At 40.3% G+C, this 16,804-nt stretch overlaps 1 protein-coding gene across 1 annotated transcript in view; it reads left to right on the top strand.

The window, feature by feature from the left end:
- The window catches only part of GINS1 (GINS complex subunit 1), a 62,818-nt gene extending 51,287 nt beyond the window's left edge, over nucleotides 1–11,531 (top strand). The window contains exons 6-7 of the mRNA XM_053709294.1: nucleotides 9,805–9,879; nucleotides 11,332–11,531. Coding sequence (XP_053565269.1) covers nucleotides 9,805–9,879; nucleotides 11,332–11,400 — 144 coding nt within the window. The 3' untranslated portion in view covers nucleotides 11,401–11,531. The remainder of the gene's footprint in view (nucleotides 1–9,804; nucleotides 9,880–11,331) is intronic.
- The last annotated feature ends 5,273 nt before the right edge of the window (nucleotides 11,532–16,804 follow it).

Here is a 16,804-nt window from a genome sequence, read left to right as displayed (position 1 = left end):
TCAAGAACATGGTTGGAGGATCAATTCACCAAAAAGTTTGTGGATTCCTCAGACAAAGGTAACCTTTTTAGGTTTCCAGATAGATTCAGTGTCCATGACTGTCTCTGACGGACAAGAGACGTCTGAAATTGGTTTCAGCTTGACGAAACCTTCAGTCTCAATCATTCCCTTCGGTAGCCTTATGCATGGAAATTCTAGGTCTTATGACTGCTGCATTGGACGCGATCCCCTTTGCTCGTTTTCACATGCGACCTCTTCAGCTCTGTATGCTGAAACAGTGGTGCAGGGATTATACAAAGATATCTCAATTAATATCTTTAAAACCGATTGTTCGACACCCTCTGACGTGGTGGACAGACCACCATCGTTTAGTTCAGGGGGCTTCTTTTGTTCTTCCAACCTGGACTGTGTTCTCAACAGATGCAAGTCTGACAGGTTGGGGAGCTGTATGGGGGTTTCTGACAGCGCAAGGGGTTTGGGAATCTCAGGAGGCGAGATTACCAATCAACATTTTGGAACTCTGTGCGATTTTCAGAGCTCTTCAGTCGTGGCCTCTTCTAAAGAGAGAGTCGTTCTTTTGTTTCCAGACGGACAATGTCACAACCGTGGCATATGTCAATCATCAAGGAGGGACTCACAGTCCTCTGGCTATAAAAGAAGTATCTCGAATACTTGTATGGGCGGAATCCAGCTCCTGTCTAGTTTCTGCGGTTCATATCCCAGGTATAGACAATTGGGAAGCGGATTATCTCAGTCGCCAAACGCTACATCCGGACGAATGGTCTCTTCACCCAGAGGTATTTCTTCAGATTGTTCAATATGGGGACTTCCAGAAATAGATCTGATGGCTTCTCATCTAAACAAGAAGCTTCCCAGGTATCTGTCCAGATCCAGGGATCCTCAGGCGGAAGCAGTGGATGCATTGTCACTTCCTTGGAAGTATCATCCTGCTTATATCTTTCCGCCTCTAGTTCTTTTTCTAAGAGTGATTTCCAAAATTCTAAAGGAGCGTTAGTTTATTCTGCTGGTGGCTCCAGCATGGCCTCACAGGTTTTGGTATGCGGATCTTGTCTGGATGGCTCCTTGCCAACCGTGGACTCTTCCGTTAAGACCAGACCTTCTATTGCAAGGTCCCTTTTTTCCATCAGGATCTCAAATCCTTAAATTTGAAGGTATGGAGATTGAACACTTGATTCTCATTCATAGAGATTTCTCTGACTCCGTAATTAAATACTATGTTACAGGCTCGTAAATCTGTATCTAGGATGATATATTATCGAGTCTGGAAGACTTACATTTCTTGGTGTTTTTCTCATCATTTTTCTTGGCATTCTTTTAGAATTCCTAGAATTTTACAGTTTCTTCAGGATGGTTTGGATAAAGGTTTGTCTGCAAGTTCCTTGAAAGGACAAATCTCTGCTCTTTCTGTTCTTTTTCACAGAAAGATTGCTAGTCTTCCTGATATTTATTGTTTTGTACAAGCTTTGGTTCGTATAAAACCTGTTAAGTAAATTTCTCCTCCTTGGAGTTTGAATTTGGTTCTAGGGGCTCTTCAAGCTCCTCCGTTTGAACCTATGCATTTGCTGGATATTAAAAAACTTTCCAAGAAAGTAATTTGTTTCTTTTGGCCATCTCTTCTGCTAGAAGAGTTTCTGAATTATCTGCTCTTTCTTGTGAGTCTCCTTTTCTGATTTTTCATCAGGATAGGGCGGTTTTGCAAACTTCGTTTAAATTTTTACCTAAGGTTGTGAATTCTAACAACATTAGTAGAGAAATTGTAGTTCCTTCATTGTGTCCTAATCCTAAAATCTCTAAGGAAAGATCGTTGCATTCTTTGGATGTAGTTAGAGCTTTGAAATATTATGTTGAAGCTACTAAGATTTCCGGAAGTCTTCTAGTCTCTTTGTTACCTTTTTCTGGTTCAAGGAAAGGTCAGAAGGCTTCTGCCATTTCTTTGGCATTGTGGTTAAAGTCTTTGATTCATCATGCTTATGTTGAGTCGGGTAGAACTCCACCTCAAAGGATTACAGCTCATTTCAACTAGGTCAGTCTCTACTTCCTGGGCATTTAGGAATGAAGCTTCGGTTGATCAGATTTGCAAAGCAGCAACCTGTTCTTCTTTGCATACTTTTACTAAATTCTACCATTTTGATGTGTTTTCTTCCTCAGAAGCAGTCTTTGGTAGAAAAGAACTTCAGGCAGCTGTTTCAGTTTGATTCTTCTGCTTATATTTTCAGTTTTTTTCATTGTAAGATTTAAACTTTGTTTTGGGTGTGGATTATTTTTCAGCGGAATTGGCTGTCTTTATTTTATCCCTCCTTCTCTAGTGACTCTTGTGTGGAAGATCCACATCTTGGGTATTCATTATCCCATACGTCACTAGCTCATGGACTCTTGCTAATTACATGAAAGAAAACATAATTTATGTAAGAACTTATCTGATTAATTTCTTTCATATTAGCAAGAGTCCATGAGGCCCACCCTTTTTTTGTGGTGGTTATGATTTTTTGTATAAAGCACAATTATTCCAATTCCTTATTTTTTGCTTTCGCACTTTTTTCTTATCACCCCACTTCTTGGCTATTCGTTAAACTGATTTGTGGGTGTGGTGAGGGGTGTATTTATAGGCATTTTGAGGTTTGTGAAACTTTGCCCCTCCTGGTAGGAATGTATATCCCATACGTCACTAGCTCATGGACTCTTGCTAATATGAAAGAAATGAATTTATCAGGTAAGTTCTTACATAAATTATGTTTTTAGTGCTTTTCTGTGCAGTTAAAAATACTGACAGACATTCAGCTTCCCTCTGCATGATACAGGACATCTCTGAAGGGCTCAAAAGGCTTCAAAGTCGTGTTTGAGGAGGGTAACAATCACAGTAGACTGTGGCAGTTGTGACTGTGTTTAAAAAACGTTTTTGTCATTTATTATTCTGTTTTTGTTATTAAGGGGTTAATCATCCATTTGCAAGTGGGTGCAATGCTCTGCTGACTTGTTACATACACTGTAAAAATTTTGTTAGTGTAACTGCCTTTTTTCACTGTTATTTCAAATTTTGTCAATTTGTTTCTCTTAAAGGCACAGTAACGTTTTTTATATTGCTTGTTAACTTGCTTTAAAGTGTTTTCCAAGCTTGCTAGTCTCATTGCTAGTCTGTACAAACATGTCTGAAACAAAGGATACTTGTTCATTATGTTTAAAAGCCATGATGGAGCCCCATAGGAGAATGTGTACTAAATGCATTGATTTCACCTTAAACAGTAAAGATCAGTCTTTATCTATAAAAGAATTGTTAAACGATAAAAGTGTATATCCTGCGCAGATAACAGAAGGGAAAGGGGATATGAAATACCTCTGGCTCTCCTCAGCGGGTCCCTAGTGTACCCAATATGAAAGTAGAAAATAGATGGGGGTGGAGGTGAGCGCCAAAAAAGGCTAAGCCTTTTTTGGCGCTCACCTCCACCCCCATCTATAAAAGAATTGTCACCAGAGGGGTCTGTCGAGGGGGAAGTTATGCCGACTAACTCTCCCCATGTGTCGGACCCTTCGCCTCCCGCTCAAGGGACGCACGCTAATATGGCGCCAAGTACCTCAGGGACCCCCATAGCGATTACTTTGCAGGACATGGCTGCAATCATGAATGATACCCTGTCAGAGGTATTATCCAGATTGCCTGAATTGAGAGGCAAGCGCGATAGCTCTGGCGTTAGACGAGATACAGAGCGCGTAGATGCTGTAAGAGCCATGTCTGATACTGCGTCACAATATGCAGAACCTGAGGACGGAGAGCTTCAGTCTGTTGGTGACGTCTCTGATTCGGGGAGACCTGATTCAGAGATTTCTAATTTTAAATTTAAGCTTGAGAACCTCCGTGTATTGCTTGGGGAGGTATTAGCTGCTCTGAATGACTGTGACACAATTGCAGTGCCAGAGAAATTGTGTAGGCTGGATAAATACTATGCAGTACTGATGTTTTTCCAATACCTAAAAGGCTTACAGAAATTATTAGTAAGGAGTGGGATAGGCCCGGTGTGCCCTTTTCCCCACCTCCTATATTTAGAAAAATGTTTCCAATAGATGCCACTACACGGGACTTATGGCAGACTGTCCCTAAGGTGGTGGGAGCAGTTTCTACTTTAGCAAAGCGTACCACTATCCCGGTTGAGGACAGTTGTGCTTTTTCAGATCCAATGGATAAAAAATTAGAGGGTTACCTTAAGAAAATGTTTATTCAACAAGGTTTTATTTTACAGCCCCTTGCATGCTTTGCGCCTGTCACTGCTGCGGCGGCATTCTGGTTTGAGGCCCTGGAAGAGGCCATCCATACAGCTCCATTGACTGAAATTATTGACAAGCTTAGAACTCTTAAGCTTGCTAACTCAGTTTAGTCAAATGAACAATGGCATCAGAAACAAATAACGGCTAAGAATTCCGGATTCGCCATCCAGGCGCGTAGGGCGCTATGGCTCAAATCCTGGTCAGCTGATGTGACTTCAAAGTCTAAATTACTCAACATTCCTTTCAAGGGGCAGACCTTATTCGGGCCTGGTTTGAAAGAAATTATTGCTGACATTATTGGAGGTAAGGGTCATACCCTTCCTCAGGACAGGGCCAAATCAAAGGCCAAACAGTCTAATTTTCGTGCCTTTCGAAATTCCAAGGCAGGTGCAGCATCAACTTCCTCCGCTTCAAGACAAGAGGGAACTTTTTGCTCAATCTAAGCAGGCCTGGAAACCTAACCAGTCCTGGAACAAAGGCAAGCAGGCCAGAAAGCCTGCTGCTGCCTCTAAGACAGCATGAAGGAACGGCCCCCTATCCGGCGACGGATCTAGTAGGGGGCAGACTTTTTCTCTTCGCCCAGGCGTGGGCAAGAGATGTTCAGGATCCCTGGGCGTTGGAGATCATATCTCAGGGATATCTTCTGGTCTTCAAAGCTTCCCCTCCACAAGGGAGATTTCATCTTTCAAGGTTATCTGCAAATCAGATAAAGAAAGAGGCATTCCTACGCTGTGTGCAAGACCTCCTAGTAATGGGAATGATCCATCCAGTTCCGCGGACGGAACAAGGACAGGGTTTTTATTCAAATCTGTTTGTGGTTCCCAAAAAAGAGGGAACCTTCAGACCAATTTTGGATCTAAAGATCTTAAACAAATTCCTCAGAGTTCCATCTTTCAAAATGGAAATTATTCGGACCATCCTACCCATGATCCAAGAGGGTCAGTACCAATGTTCCCTCTAAGGTGCGCGGCAGCGCACCTTCCCTCTCTGTGTAGCGCAGGCAGTACATCAGGCCGCGCAAAACAGGAGGAATGTGGAAAGAGATTTTTTTTTATTATTTAATTACTGATGGCCTGGCAGAGCACACAAATAAACAGTGCCTCCGGTGTAGCACAACTTAATCTGTTTCCTGTGCTACACGGAGAGGGAAGGACCTAAGCCTGACTGACAGCTCTGTGTATCAATCACACAGCGCTGTCAGAGACCGGGAGATGGGAGAATTCAAACAAGGAGGGCAGCAGGCATTAAGCACTTCCAATAAAACAAAGAATGTCAGACTCAGGAAGAAGTGCAGCCCAACTCCTCCGTACAGCAGACACTGGAAGCACTGAAGCAGCAGAGTAGGTGACGGCTGGAGATCTTCTGCCGTAAGTCTCAGTGTGTGTCAGCTGAAAGTTAGAGGTTAAACATAAATCCACACAGGGTCATGAAAAAAGTGCACAATGCCTTAGAACTTATTTTATTTATGTTTTTTTTTCCCCAATACAGGATTATTTGAACGGAAAAAACCCCCAACCTAAAACAAAACGTGTAGATCACTATTTAACCCCTTGGCTACCAGAGAGGATTGCAGTGTGTCTATTCCTTTACAATGCACTCACTGTATCCCTTTTTGGCAGGCATAGGGTTAAATAATGCTCACAAGCTGGTCTAGGCATCTGAGGAGGCTATGCAGGAGACTGAGGCTTCTCTGTGTCACAAGCTGACAGTTTGAGCAGTAATACATACATATATATATATATATATATATATATATATATATATATATATATATATATATTTATATATATTTATATATATATTTATACACACACACACACACACACACACACACATATATATATATATATATATATATATATATATATATATATATATATATGTATATAATGTATATGTGTGTGTGTCTATGCTCAATGCCGCACACAAGCGGTATAAAGCCTGCACACAGAAAAAAATTTTTTGCACGCAATGAAAAAAAATTAGAGGGAACATTGGTCAGTACATGACCACAGTGGACTTAAAGGATGCCTACCTTCACATACCGATTCACAAAGATCATCATCGGTTCCTAAGGTTTGCCTTTCTAGACAGGCATTACCAATTTGTAGCTCTTCCCTTCGTGTTGGCTACAGCCCCGAGAATCTTTACGAAGGTTCTGGGCTCACTTCTGGCGGTTCTAAGACCGCGAGGCATAGCGGTGGCTCCGTATCTAGACGACATCCTGATACAGGCGTCAAGTTTTCAAATTGCCAAGTCTCATACAGAGATAGTTCTGGCATTTCTGAGATCGCACGGGTGGAAAGTGAACGAGGAAAAGAGTTCTCTATCCCCACTCACAAGAGCCTCCTTCTTAGGGACTCTTATAGATTCTGTAGAGATGAAAATTTACCTGACGGAGTCCAGGTTATCAAAGCTTCTAAATGCTTGCCGTATTCTTCATTCCATTCCGCGCCCTTCGGTGGCTCAGTGTATGGAGGTGATCGGCCTAATGGTAGCGGCAATGGACATAGTGCCATTTGCGCGCCTACATCTCAGACCGCTGCAATTATGCATGCTAAGTCAGTGGAATGGGGATTACACAGATTTGTCCCCTCTGCTAAATCTGGATCAAGAGACCAGAGATTCTCTTCTCTGGTGGTTGTCTCGGGTCCACCTGTCCGAGGGTATGACCTTTCGCAGGCCAGATTGGACAATTGTAACAACAGATGCCAGCCTTCTAGGTTGGGGTGCAGTCTGGAACTCCCTGAAGGCACAGGGATCGTGGACTCAGGAGGAGAAACTCCTTCCGATAAATATTCTGGAGTTAAGAGCAATATTCAATGCTCTTCTGGCTTGGCCTCAGTTAGCAACACTGAGGTTCATCAGATTTCAGTCAGACAATATCACGCCTGTGGCTTACATCAACCATCAAGGGGGAACCAGGAGTTCCCTAGCGCTGTTGGAAGTCTCAAAAATAATTCGCTGGGCAGAGACTCACTCTTGCCACCTGTCAGCAATCCATATCCCAGGCGTGGAGAACTGGGAGGCGGATTTTCTAAGTCGTCAAACTTTTCACCCGGGGGAGTGAGAACTCCATCCGGAGGTGTTTTCTCAATTGATTCATCGTTGGGGCAAACCAGAGTTGGATCTCATGGCGTCTCGCCAGAACGCCAAGCTTCCTTGTTACGGATCCAGGTCCAGGGACCCAGAAGCGACGCTGATGCTCTAGCAGCGCCTTGGTTCTTCAACCTGGCTTATGTGTTTGCACCGTTTCCTCTGCTTCCTCGACTGATTGCCAAAATCAAACAGGAGAGAGCATCGGTGATTCTAATAGCGCCTGCTTGGCCACGCAGGACCTGGTATGCAGACCTAGTGGACATGTCATCCTTTCCACCATGGACTCTGCCTCTAAGACAGGACCTTCTAATACAAGGTCCTTTCAATCATCCAAATCTAATTTCTCTGAGACTGACTGCATGGAGATTGAACGCTTGATTCTATCAAAGCGTGGCTTCTCCGAGTCAGTCATTGATACCTTAATACAGGCACGAAAGCCTGTTACCAGGAAAATCTATCACAAGATATGGCGTACATATCTTTACTGGTGTGAATCCAAGAATTACTCATGGAGTAAGGTTAGGATTCCTAGGATATTGTCCTTTCTCCAAGAGGGTTTGGACAAAGGATTATCAGCTAGTTCCTTAAAGGGACAGATTTCTTCTCTGTCTATTCTTTTGCACAAGCGTCTGGCAGAAGTTCCAGACGTCCAGGGATTTTGTCAGGCTTTGGTTAGAATTAAGCCTGTGTTTAAACCTGTTGCTCCCCCATGGAGCTTAAACTTGGTTCTTAAAGTTCTTCAAGGCGTTCCGTTTGAACCCCTTCATTCCATTGAAATTCAGCTTTTATCTTGGAAAGTTCTGTTTTTGATGGCTATTTCCTCGGCTCGGAGAGTCTCTGAGCTATCTGCCTTACAATGTGATTCTCCTTATCTGATTTTTCATGCAGATAAGGTAGTTCTGCGTACCAAACCTGGGTTTTTACCTAAGGTGGTTTCTAACAAGAATATCAATCAAGAGATTGTTGTTCCATCATTGTGTCCTAATACTTCTTCAAAGAAGGAACGTCTTTTACATAATCTGGACGTAGTCCGTGCCTTGAAGTTTTACTTACAAGCTACTAAAGATTTTCGTCAAACATCTTCCCTGTTTGTCGTTTATTCTGGACAGAGGAGAGGTCAGAAGGCCTCGGCAACCTCTTTCTTTTTGGCTTCGGAGTATAATCCGTTTAGCCTATGAGACTGCTGGACAGCAGCCTCCTGAAAGGATTACAGCTCATTCTACTAGAGCTGTGGCTTCCACCTGGGCCTTTAAAAATGAGGCCTCTGTTGAACAGATTTGCAAGGCTGCAACTTGGTCTTCGCTTCACACTTGTTCAAAATTTTACAAATTTGATACTTTTGCTTCTTCGGAGGCTGTTTTTGGGAGACAGGTTCTTCAGGCAGTGGTTCCTTCCGCTTAATCCCTGCCTTGTAACTCCCATCATCCGTGTACTTTAGCTTTGGTATTGGTATCCCATAAGTAATGGATGATCCGTGGACTGGATACACTTAACAAGACAAAACATAATTTATGCTTACCTGATAAATTTATTTCTCTTGTAGTGTATCCAGTCCACGGCCCGCCTTGTCATTTTAAGGCAGGTCTAAAATTTAATTAAACTACAGTCACCACTGCACCCTATGGTTTCTCCTTTCTCTGTTTGCTTCGGTCGAATGACTGGATATGGCAGTTAGGGGAGGAGCTATATAGCAGCTCTGCTGTGGGTGATCCTCTTGCAACTTCCTGTTGGGAAGGAGAATATCCCACAAGTAATGGATGATCCGTGGACTGGATACACTACAAGAGAAATAAATTTATCAGGTAAGCATAAATTTTGTTTTTAAAATTCTATTTGTATATTTAATTATATATATATATTTTATGTAGCAACCTAGACTTCCCTCATCTAATATCTTCTGCCAAGGACAATTAAGGACAGCTATGAGTCGCTAAATTAGGCAATCATTGGCTGTGTGGAATATACTGTAGCTATATTAAAGGGACTTAAGAGATAACAGATAAAAGTTAGCTGATATTGTAACTGGCTGGATTCAGCAGGTAACACAATAGAAGAAAACGGGCTTTTAACACATTATGACAGTGACGTATCCTGGGGTTTTCAGCACTGTAATAGGGCGCCTCGCCGTCACACCTCAATATTTTGCATGCCTTATAGACTGCATGTTTTTGCCCTAAAGTAAAAAACAGCTAACATACAGGGTAAGTCGTCCTGTCATTAAGGAATTAAAGCTAAGATAATGACGTTACAACATAGCAGTGTCCACTATAGGAAAAAAGGACAAAGCAAATAATGAAACTATATTGCAGTGTTTTTGTGTGTTTTTTAACTGTACATAAGTAAACATTTTCAATTAGTCTTTTACAATAAACGATATGCTGTACTGCAACATAAACTGATATTTATTGGAACATTTTATTGTCACAGGTGCGTTGCCTAAGGGACTATGGTGAGTTTGAAATTGATGATGGTACAACAATCCTCCTAAAGAAAAACAGCCAGGTGAGACAACCAAAATCTCTTGGCGTTACACCACTGTTTATCAAAAGTCATGTTAGAAAATTGCATTATCCAAGTAAGATGTTAGCATAAATGTCACTGAGATAACTGCAAAGTAAAAATTTTATGACCTTTTATATTTATGAATTAAATCTAACAAATAACTGCACAGAACCATAATGAGTTAGTCAGTCAGATTTTTACAACTGTTACCTGAGCACATTAGTTTGTAACTTTTAATTGGATACGTCTGATATGGGTGATTTAATTTCAATTGTAGGTAGCATAAGGAAATATCTAAAGTAATCTGTAATTACAACACCATTTATGAGTCTGTTACGGAGTTCATGTTTAGTTATAAGGTTTTCATTGTGCACTATATCAGTGCTGTCATGTGATTAAAGGGACACTGAACCCAAATTTTTTATTTCATGATTCAGATGGAGCATGCAATTTTAAGCAACTTTCTAATTTACTTCTATTAATTTTTATTTGTTCTCTTGCTAACTTTATTTGAAAAAGAAGGCATCTCAGCTAAGGAGCCAGCAAATTTTTGGTTCAAAACCATGGACAGCACTTGTTTATTGGTGCTATCCAATCAGCAAGGACAACCCAGGTTGTTCACCAAAAAAATGGGCCGGCATCTAAACTTACATTCTTGCTTTTCAAATAAACATACGAAGAGAATGAAGAAAATTTGATAATAGGAGTAAACTAGAAAGTTGATTAAAATTGCATGCTCTATCTGAATCGCAAAAGAAAAAATTTGGGTTCTGTGTCCCTTTTAAATGTATTTGCTTTGTTGTTTTGAACCTTCTTACTAAGCTAAGTTCGCTATGACAGCTACTTTTTACAGTTTCAGCATTGAGTTCCTACTGTGGACCGGTATTATACTTAGAAGTAATGCAATATAATGTGTACATGTATAAACACACACACTTCTAAGTAAGTTGAGCCTTTTGAAAGTTAGGTTGTCGCTGCAAACCAACTTATCTGGGAGTTTAAAATTTATGGGAAATTGCTCCTTTGGTTTTGTTTTTATATCTTAAATGGTGTTTTCTTCTACTTGAAACCACAACCAAATCAAATGGGCTGAAGCTTGCAGTAATTTCTTCTGCTCTTTGTTTACATCACTTTTTAGTACAGGTGGGAATAAAACCGACAAAACCAGCTATTTTAAGTGACAAAATACAAAAATTAATACATTCCATTGTGTAATATGGATCATTGAGGACACCCAAAAGAGTAAAAAAAAAACAATCACAGTACACTGTCCCTTTAAGAAATTTAGTCTAGCTGTGGCACCTACAGTTGTACTTATGACTGTTTTTTAGTTTATTCTTCATATTTCTGCATCCGTAGACTCTCTTGCTTGATATATATTTTGTAGCCAATTATCTTTCTAACTCAAGTTGAGTACAGTAAAAAAAAGTGTTTCCTTTTTTGTCTTTTTAGCATTTTTTGCCGAGGTGGAAATGTGAACAGTTAATTCGACAAGGAGTTCTGGAGCACGTATTGTCATAAAACATAGAAAAACTTGACCGAAGATGATGCAACAAAATGCCCTTAAATGTTTGATGCATAAATACCCTTAAATGTTTGATGCATACTAATGACTGTATATATTTATATCTATTATAAAATATATATTTGTATCATGTTTGTACTGTATTCTTTTTGGAAAATAAAAGGTAGTACCATATTGGGGTTGTAAAAACCAACTAAATTTAAAAATACCTTTGACAAATAGTTTAAATACATTTCTTTCATGTAATTAGCAAGAGTCCATGAGCTAGTGACGTATGGGATATACATTCCTACCAGGAGGGGCAAAGTTTCCCAAACCTCAAAATGCCTATAAATACACCCCTCACCACACCCACAAATCAGTTTTACAAACTTTGCCTCCTATGGAGGTGGTGAAGTAAGTTTGTGCTAGATTCTACGTTGATATGCGCTCCGCAGCAGGTTGGAGCCCGGTTTTCCTCTCAGCGTGCAGTGAATGTCAGAGGGATGTGAGGAGAGTATTGCCTATTTGAATTCAATGATCTCCTTCTACGGGGTCTATTTCATAGGTTCTCTGTTATCGGTCGTAGAGATTCATCTCTTACCTCCCTTTTCAGATCGACGATATACTCTTATATATACCATTACCTCTACTGATTCTCGTTTCAGTACTGGTTTGGCTTTCTACTACATGTAGATGAGTGTCCTGGGGTAAGTAAGTCTTATTTTCTGTGACACTCTAAGCTATGGTTGGGCACTTTTATATAAAGTTCTAAATATATGTATTCAAACATTTATTTGCCTTGACTCAGGATGTTCAAACATTCCTTATTTCAGACAGTCAGTTTCATATTTGGGATAATGCATATGAATAAATAAAAAAATTTCTTACCTTTTTAAAATTTGACTTTTTTTCCCTGTGGGCTGTTAGGCTCGCGGGGGCTGAAAATGCTTCATTTTATTGCGTCATTCTTGGCGCGGACTTTTTTGGCGCAAAATTTTTTTTTTTCTGTTTCCGGCGTCATACGTGTCGCCGAAAGTTGCGTCATTTTTGACGTTTTTTTGCACCAAAAGTGTCGGCGTTCCGGATGTGGCGTTATTTTTGGCGCCAAATAATGTGGGCGTCATTTTTGGCGCTAAAAAATATGGGCGTCACTATTGTCTCCACATTATTTAAGTCTCATTATTTATTGCTTCTGGTTGCTAGAAGCTTGTTCACTGGCATTTTTTCCCATTCCTGAAACTGTCATTTGCGGAATTTGATCAATTTTGCTTTATATGTTGTTTTTTCTATTACATATTGCAAGATGTCCCAGATTGACACTGAGTCAGAAGATACTTCTGGAAAAACGCTGCCTGGTGCTGGATCTACCAAAGTTAAGTGTATCTGCTGTAAGCTTATGGTATCTGTTCCTCCAGCTGTTGTTTGTAATGAATGTCATGACAAACTTGTTAATGCAGATATTTCCTTTAGTAATGTTACATTACCTGTTGCTGTTCCGTCAACATCTAATATTCAGAGTGTTCCTGTTAACATAAGAGATTTTGTTTCTAAATCCATTAAGAAGGCTATGTCTGTTATTCCTCCTTCTAGTAAACGTAAAAGGTCTTTTAAAACTTCTCATTTTTCAGATGAATTTTTAAATGAACATCATCATTCTGATAATGGTTCCTCTGGTTCAGAGGATTCTGTCTCAGAGGTTGATGCTGATAAATCTTCATATATATTCAAAATGGAATTTATTTGTTCTTTACTTAAAGAAGTTTTAATTGCATTAGAAATAGAGGATTCTGGTCCTCTTGATACTAAATCTAAGCGTTTAAATAAGGTTTTTAAATCTCCTGTAGTTATTCCAGAAGTTTTTCCTGTCCCTGATGCTATTTCTGAAGTAATCTCCAGTGAATGGAATAATTTGGGTAATTCATTTACTCCTCCTAAACGTTTTAAGCAATTATATCCTGTGCCATCTGACAGATTAGAGTTTTGGGACAAAATCCCTAAAATTGATGGGGCTATCTCTACTCTTGCTAAACGTACTACTATTCCTACGGCAGATAGTACTTCCTTTAAGGATCCTTTAGATAGGAAGATTGAATCATTTCTAAGAAAAGCTTACTTATGTTCAGGTAATCTTCTTAGACCTGCTATATCTTTAGCGGATGTTGCTGCAGCTTCAACTTTTTGGTTAGAAGCTTTAGCGCAACAAGTAACAGATCATAATTCTCATAGCATTGTTAATCTTCTTCAACATGCTAATAACTTTATTTGTGATGCCATCTTTGATATCATTACAGTTGATGTCAGGTATATGTCTCTAGCTATTTTAGCTAGAAGAGCTTTATGGCTTAAAACTTGGAATGCTGATATGTCTTCTAAGTCTACTCTGCTTTCCCTTTCTTTCCAGGGTAATAAATTATTTGGTTCTCAGTTGGATTCTATTATCTCAACTGTTACTGGAGGGAAAGGAACTTTTTTACCACAGGATAAAAAATCTAAAGGTAAATTTAGGTCTAATCGTTTTCGTTCCTTTCGTCACAATAAGGAACAAAAGCCTGATCCTTCACCCACAGGAGCGGTATCCGTTTGGAAACTATCTCCAGTCTGGAATAAATCTAAGCCTTTTAGAAAACCAAAGCCAGCTCCAAAGTCCACATGAAGGCGCGGCCCTCATTCCAGCCCAGCTGGTAGGGGGCAGATTACGTTTTTTTCAAAGAAATTTGGATCAATTCAATAAACAATCTTTGGATTCAGAACATTGTTTCAGAAGGGTACAGAATTGGCTTCAAGATAAGGCCTCCTACAAAGAGATTTTTTCTTTCCCGTGTCCCAGTAAATCCAGCGAAAGCTCAAGCATTTCTGAAATGTGTTTCAGATCTAGAGTTGGCTGGAGTAATTATGCCAGTTCCAGTTCTGGAACAGGGGCTGGGGTTTTATTCAAATCTCTTCATTGTACCAAAGAAGGAGAATTCCTTCAGACCAGTTCTGGATCTAAAAATATTGAATCGTTATGTAAGGATACCAACATTCAAAATGGTAACTGTAAGGACTATCCTGCCTTTTGTTCAGCAAGGGCATTATATGTCCACAATAGATTTACAGGATGCATATTCCGATTCATCCAGATCACTATCAGTTTCTGAGATTCTCTTTCCAAGACAAGCATTACCAGTTTGTGGCTCTGCCGTTTGGCCTAGCAACAGCTCCAAGAATTTTTACAAAGGTTCTCGGTGCCCTTCTGTCTGTAATCAGAGAACAGGGTATTGTGGTATTTCCTTATTTGGACGATATCTTGGTACTTGCTCAGTCTTCACATTTAGCAGAATCTCATACGAATCGACTTGTGTTGTTTCTTCAAGATCATGGTTGGAGGATCAATTTACCGAAAAGTTCATTGATTCCTCAGACAAGGGTAACCTTTTTAGGTTTCCAGATAGATTCAGTGTCCATGACTGTCTTTGACAGACAAGAGACGTCTAAAATTGATCTCAGCTTGTTGAAACCTTCAATCACAATCATTCCCTTCAGTAGCCTTATGCATGGAAATTCTAGGTCTTATGACTGCTGCATCGGACGCGATCCCCTTTGCTCGTTTTCACATGCGACCTCTTCAGCTCTGTATGCTGAACCAGTGGTGCAGGGATTACACAGATATCTCAATTAATATCTTTAAAACCCATTGTACGACACTCTCTAACGTGGTGGACAGATCACCATCGTTTAGTTCAGGGGGCTTCTTTTGTTCTTCCGACCTGGACTGTAATTTCAACAGATGCAAGTCTGACAGGTTGGGGAGCTGTTTGGGGGTCTCTGACAGCACAAGGGGTTTGGGAATCTCAGGAGGTGAGATTACCAATCAATATTTTGGAACTCCGTGCAATTTTCAGAGCTCTTCAGTCATGGCCTCTTCTAAAGAGAGAATCGTTCATTTGTTTTCAGACGGACAATGTCACAACTGTGGCATACATCAATCATCAAGGAGGGACTCACAGTCCTCTGGCTATGAAAGAAGTATCTCGAATACTGGTATGGGCGGAATCCAGCTCCTGTCTAGTTTCTGCGGTTCATATCCCAGGTATAGACAATTGGGAAGCGGATTATCTCAGTCGCCAAACGTTACATCCGGGCGAATGGTCCCTTCACCCAGAGGTATTTCTTCAGATTGTTCAAATGTGGGGACTTCCAGAAATAGATCTGATGGCTTCTCATCTAAACAAGAAACTTCCCAGGTATCTGTCCAGATCCAGGGATCCTCAGGCGGAAGCAGTGGATGCATTGTCACTTCCTTGGAAGTATCATCCTGCCTATCTCTTTCCGCCTCTAGTTCTTCTTCCAAGAGTAATCTCCAAGATTCTGAAAGAATGCTCGTTTGTTCTGCTGGTGGCTCCAGCATGGCCTCACAGGTTTTGGTATGCGGATCTTGTCCGGATGGCCTCTTGCCAACCGTGGACTCTTCCGTTAAGACCAGACTTTCTGTCGCAAGGTCCTTTTTTCCATCAGGATCTCAAATCCTTAAATTTAAAGGTATGGAGATTGAACGCTTGATTCTTAGTCAAAGAGGTTTCTCTGACTCTGTGATTAATACTATGTTACAGGCTCGTAAATTTGTATCTAGAAAGATATATTATAGAGTCTGGAAGACTTATATTTCTTGGTGTCTTTCTCATCATTTTTCCTGGCATTCTTTTAGAATTCCGAGAATTTTACAGTTTCTTCAGGATGGTTTGGATAAAGGTTTGTCTGAAAGTTCCTTGAAAGGACAAATCTCTGCTCTTTCTGTTCTTTTTCACAGAAAGATTGCTAATCTTCCTGATATTCATTGTTTTGTACAAGCTTTGGTTCGTATAAAACCTGTCATTAAGTCAATTTCTCCTCCTTGGAGTTTGAATTTGGTTCTGGGGGCTCTTCAAGCTCCTCCGTTTGAACCTATGCATTCGCTGGATATTAAATTACTTTCTTGGAAAGTTTTTTGTTTCTTTTGGCCATCTCTTCTGCTAGAAGAGTTTCTGAATTATCTGCTCTTTCTTGTGAGTCTCCTTTTCTGATTTTTCATCAGGATAAGGCGGTGTTGCGAACTTCTTTTAAATTTTTACCTAAGGTTGTGAATTCTAACAACATTAGTAGAGAAATTGTGGTTCCTTCATTGTGTCCTAATCCTAAGAATTCTAAGGAGAGATCATTGCATTCTTTGGATGTAGTTAGAGCTTTGAAATATTATGTTGAAGCTACTAAGAATTTCCGAAAGACTTCTAGTCTATTTGTTATCTTTTCCGGTTCTAGAAAAGGCCAGAAAGCTTCTGCCATTTCTTTGGCATCTTGGTTGAAATCTTTAATTCCTCATGCCTATGTCGAGTCGGGTAAAACTCCGCCTCAAAGGATTACAGCTCATTCTACTAGGTCAGTTTCTACTTCCTGGGCGTTTAG

The sequence above is a fragment of the Bombina bombina genome, chromosome 4, assembly GCF_027579735.1.
Source record: "Bombina bombina isolate aBomBom1 chromosome 4, aBomBom1.pri, whole genome shotgun sequence".
Lineage (NCBI taxonomy): Eukaryota > Metazoa > Chordata > Amphibia > Anura > Bombinatoridae > Bombina > Bombina bombina.
The sequence above is the reverse complement of the archived record's forward strand: the minus strand, read 5'-3'. Positions and strand labels throughout refer to the sequence as shown.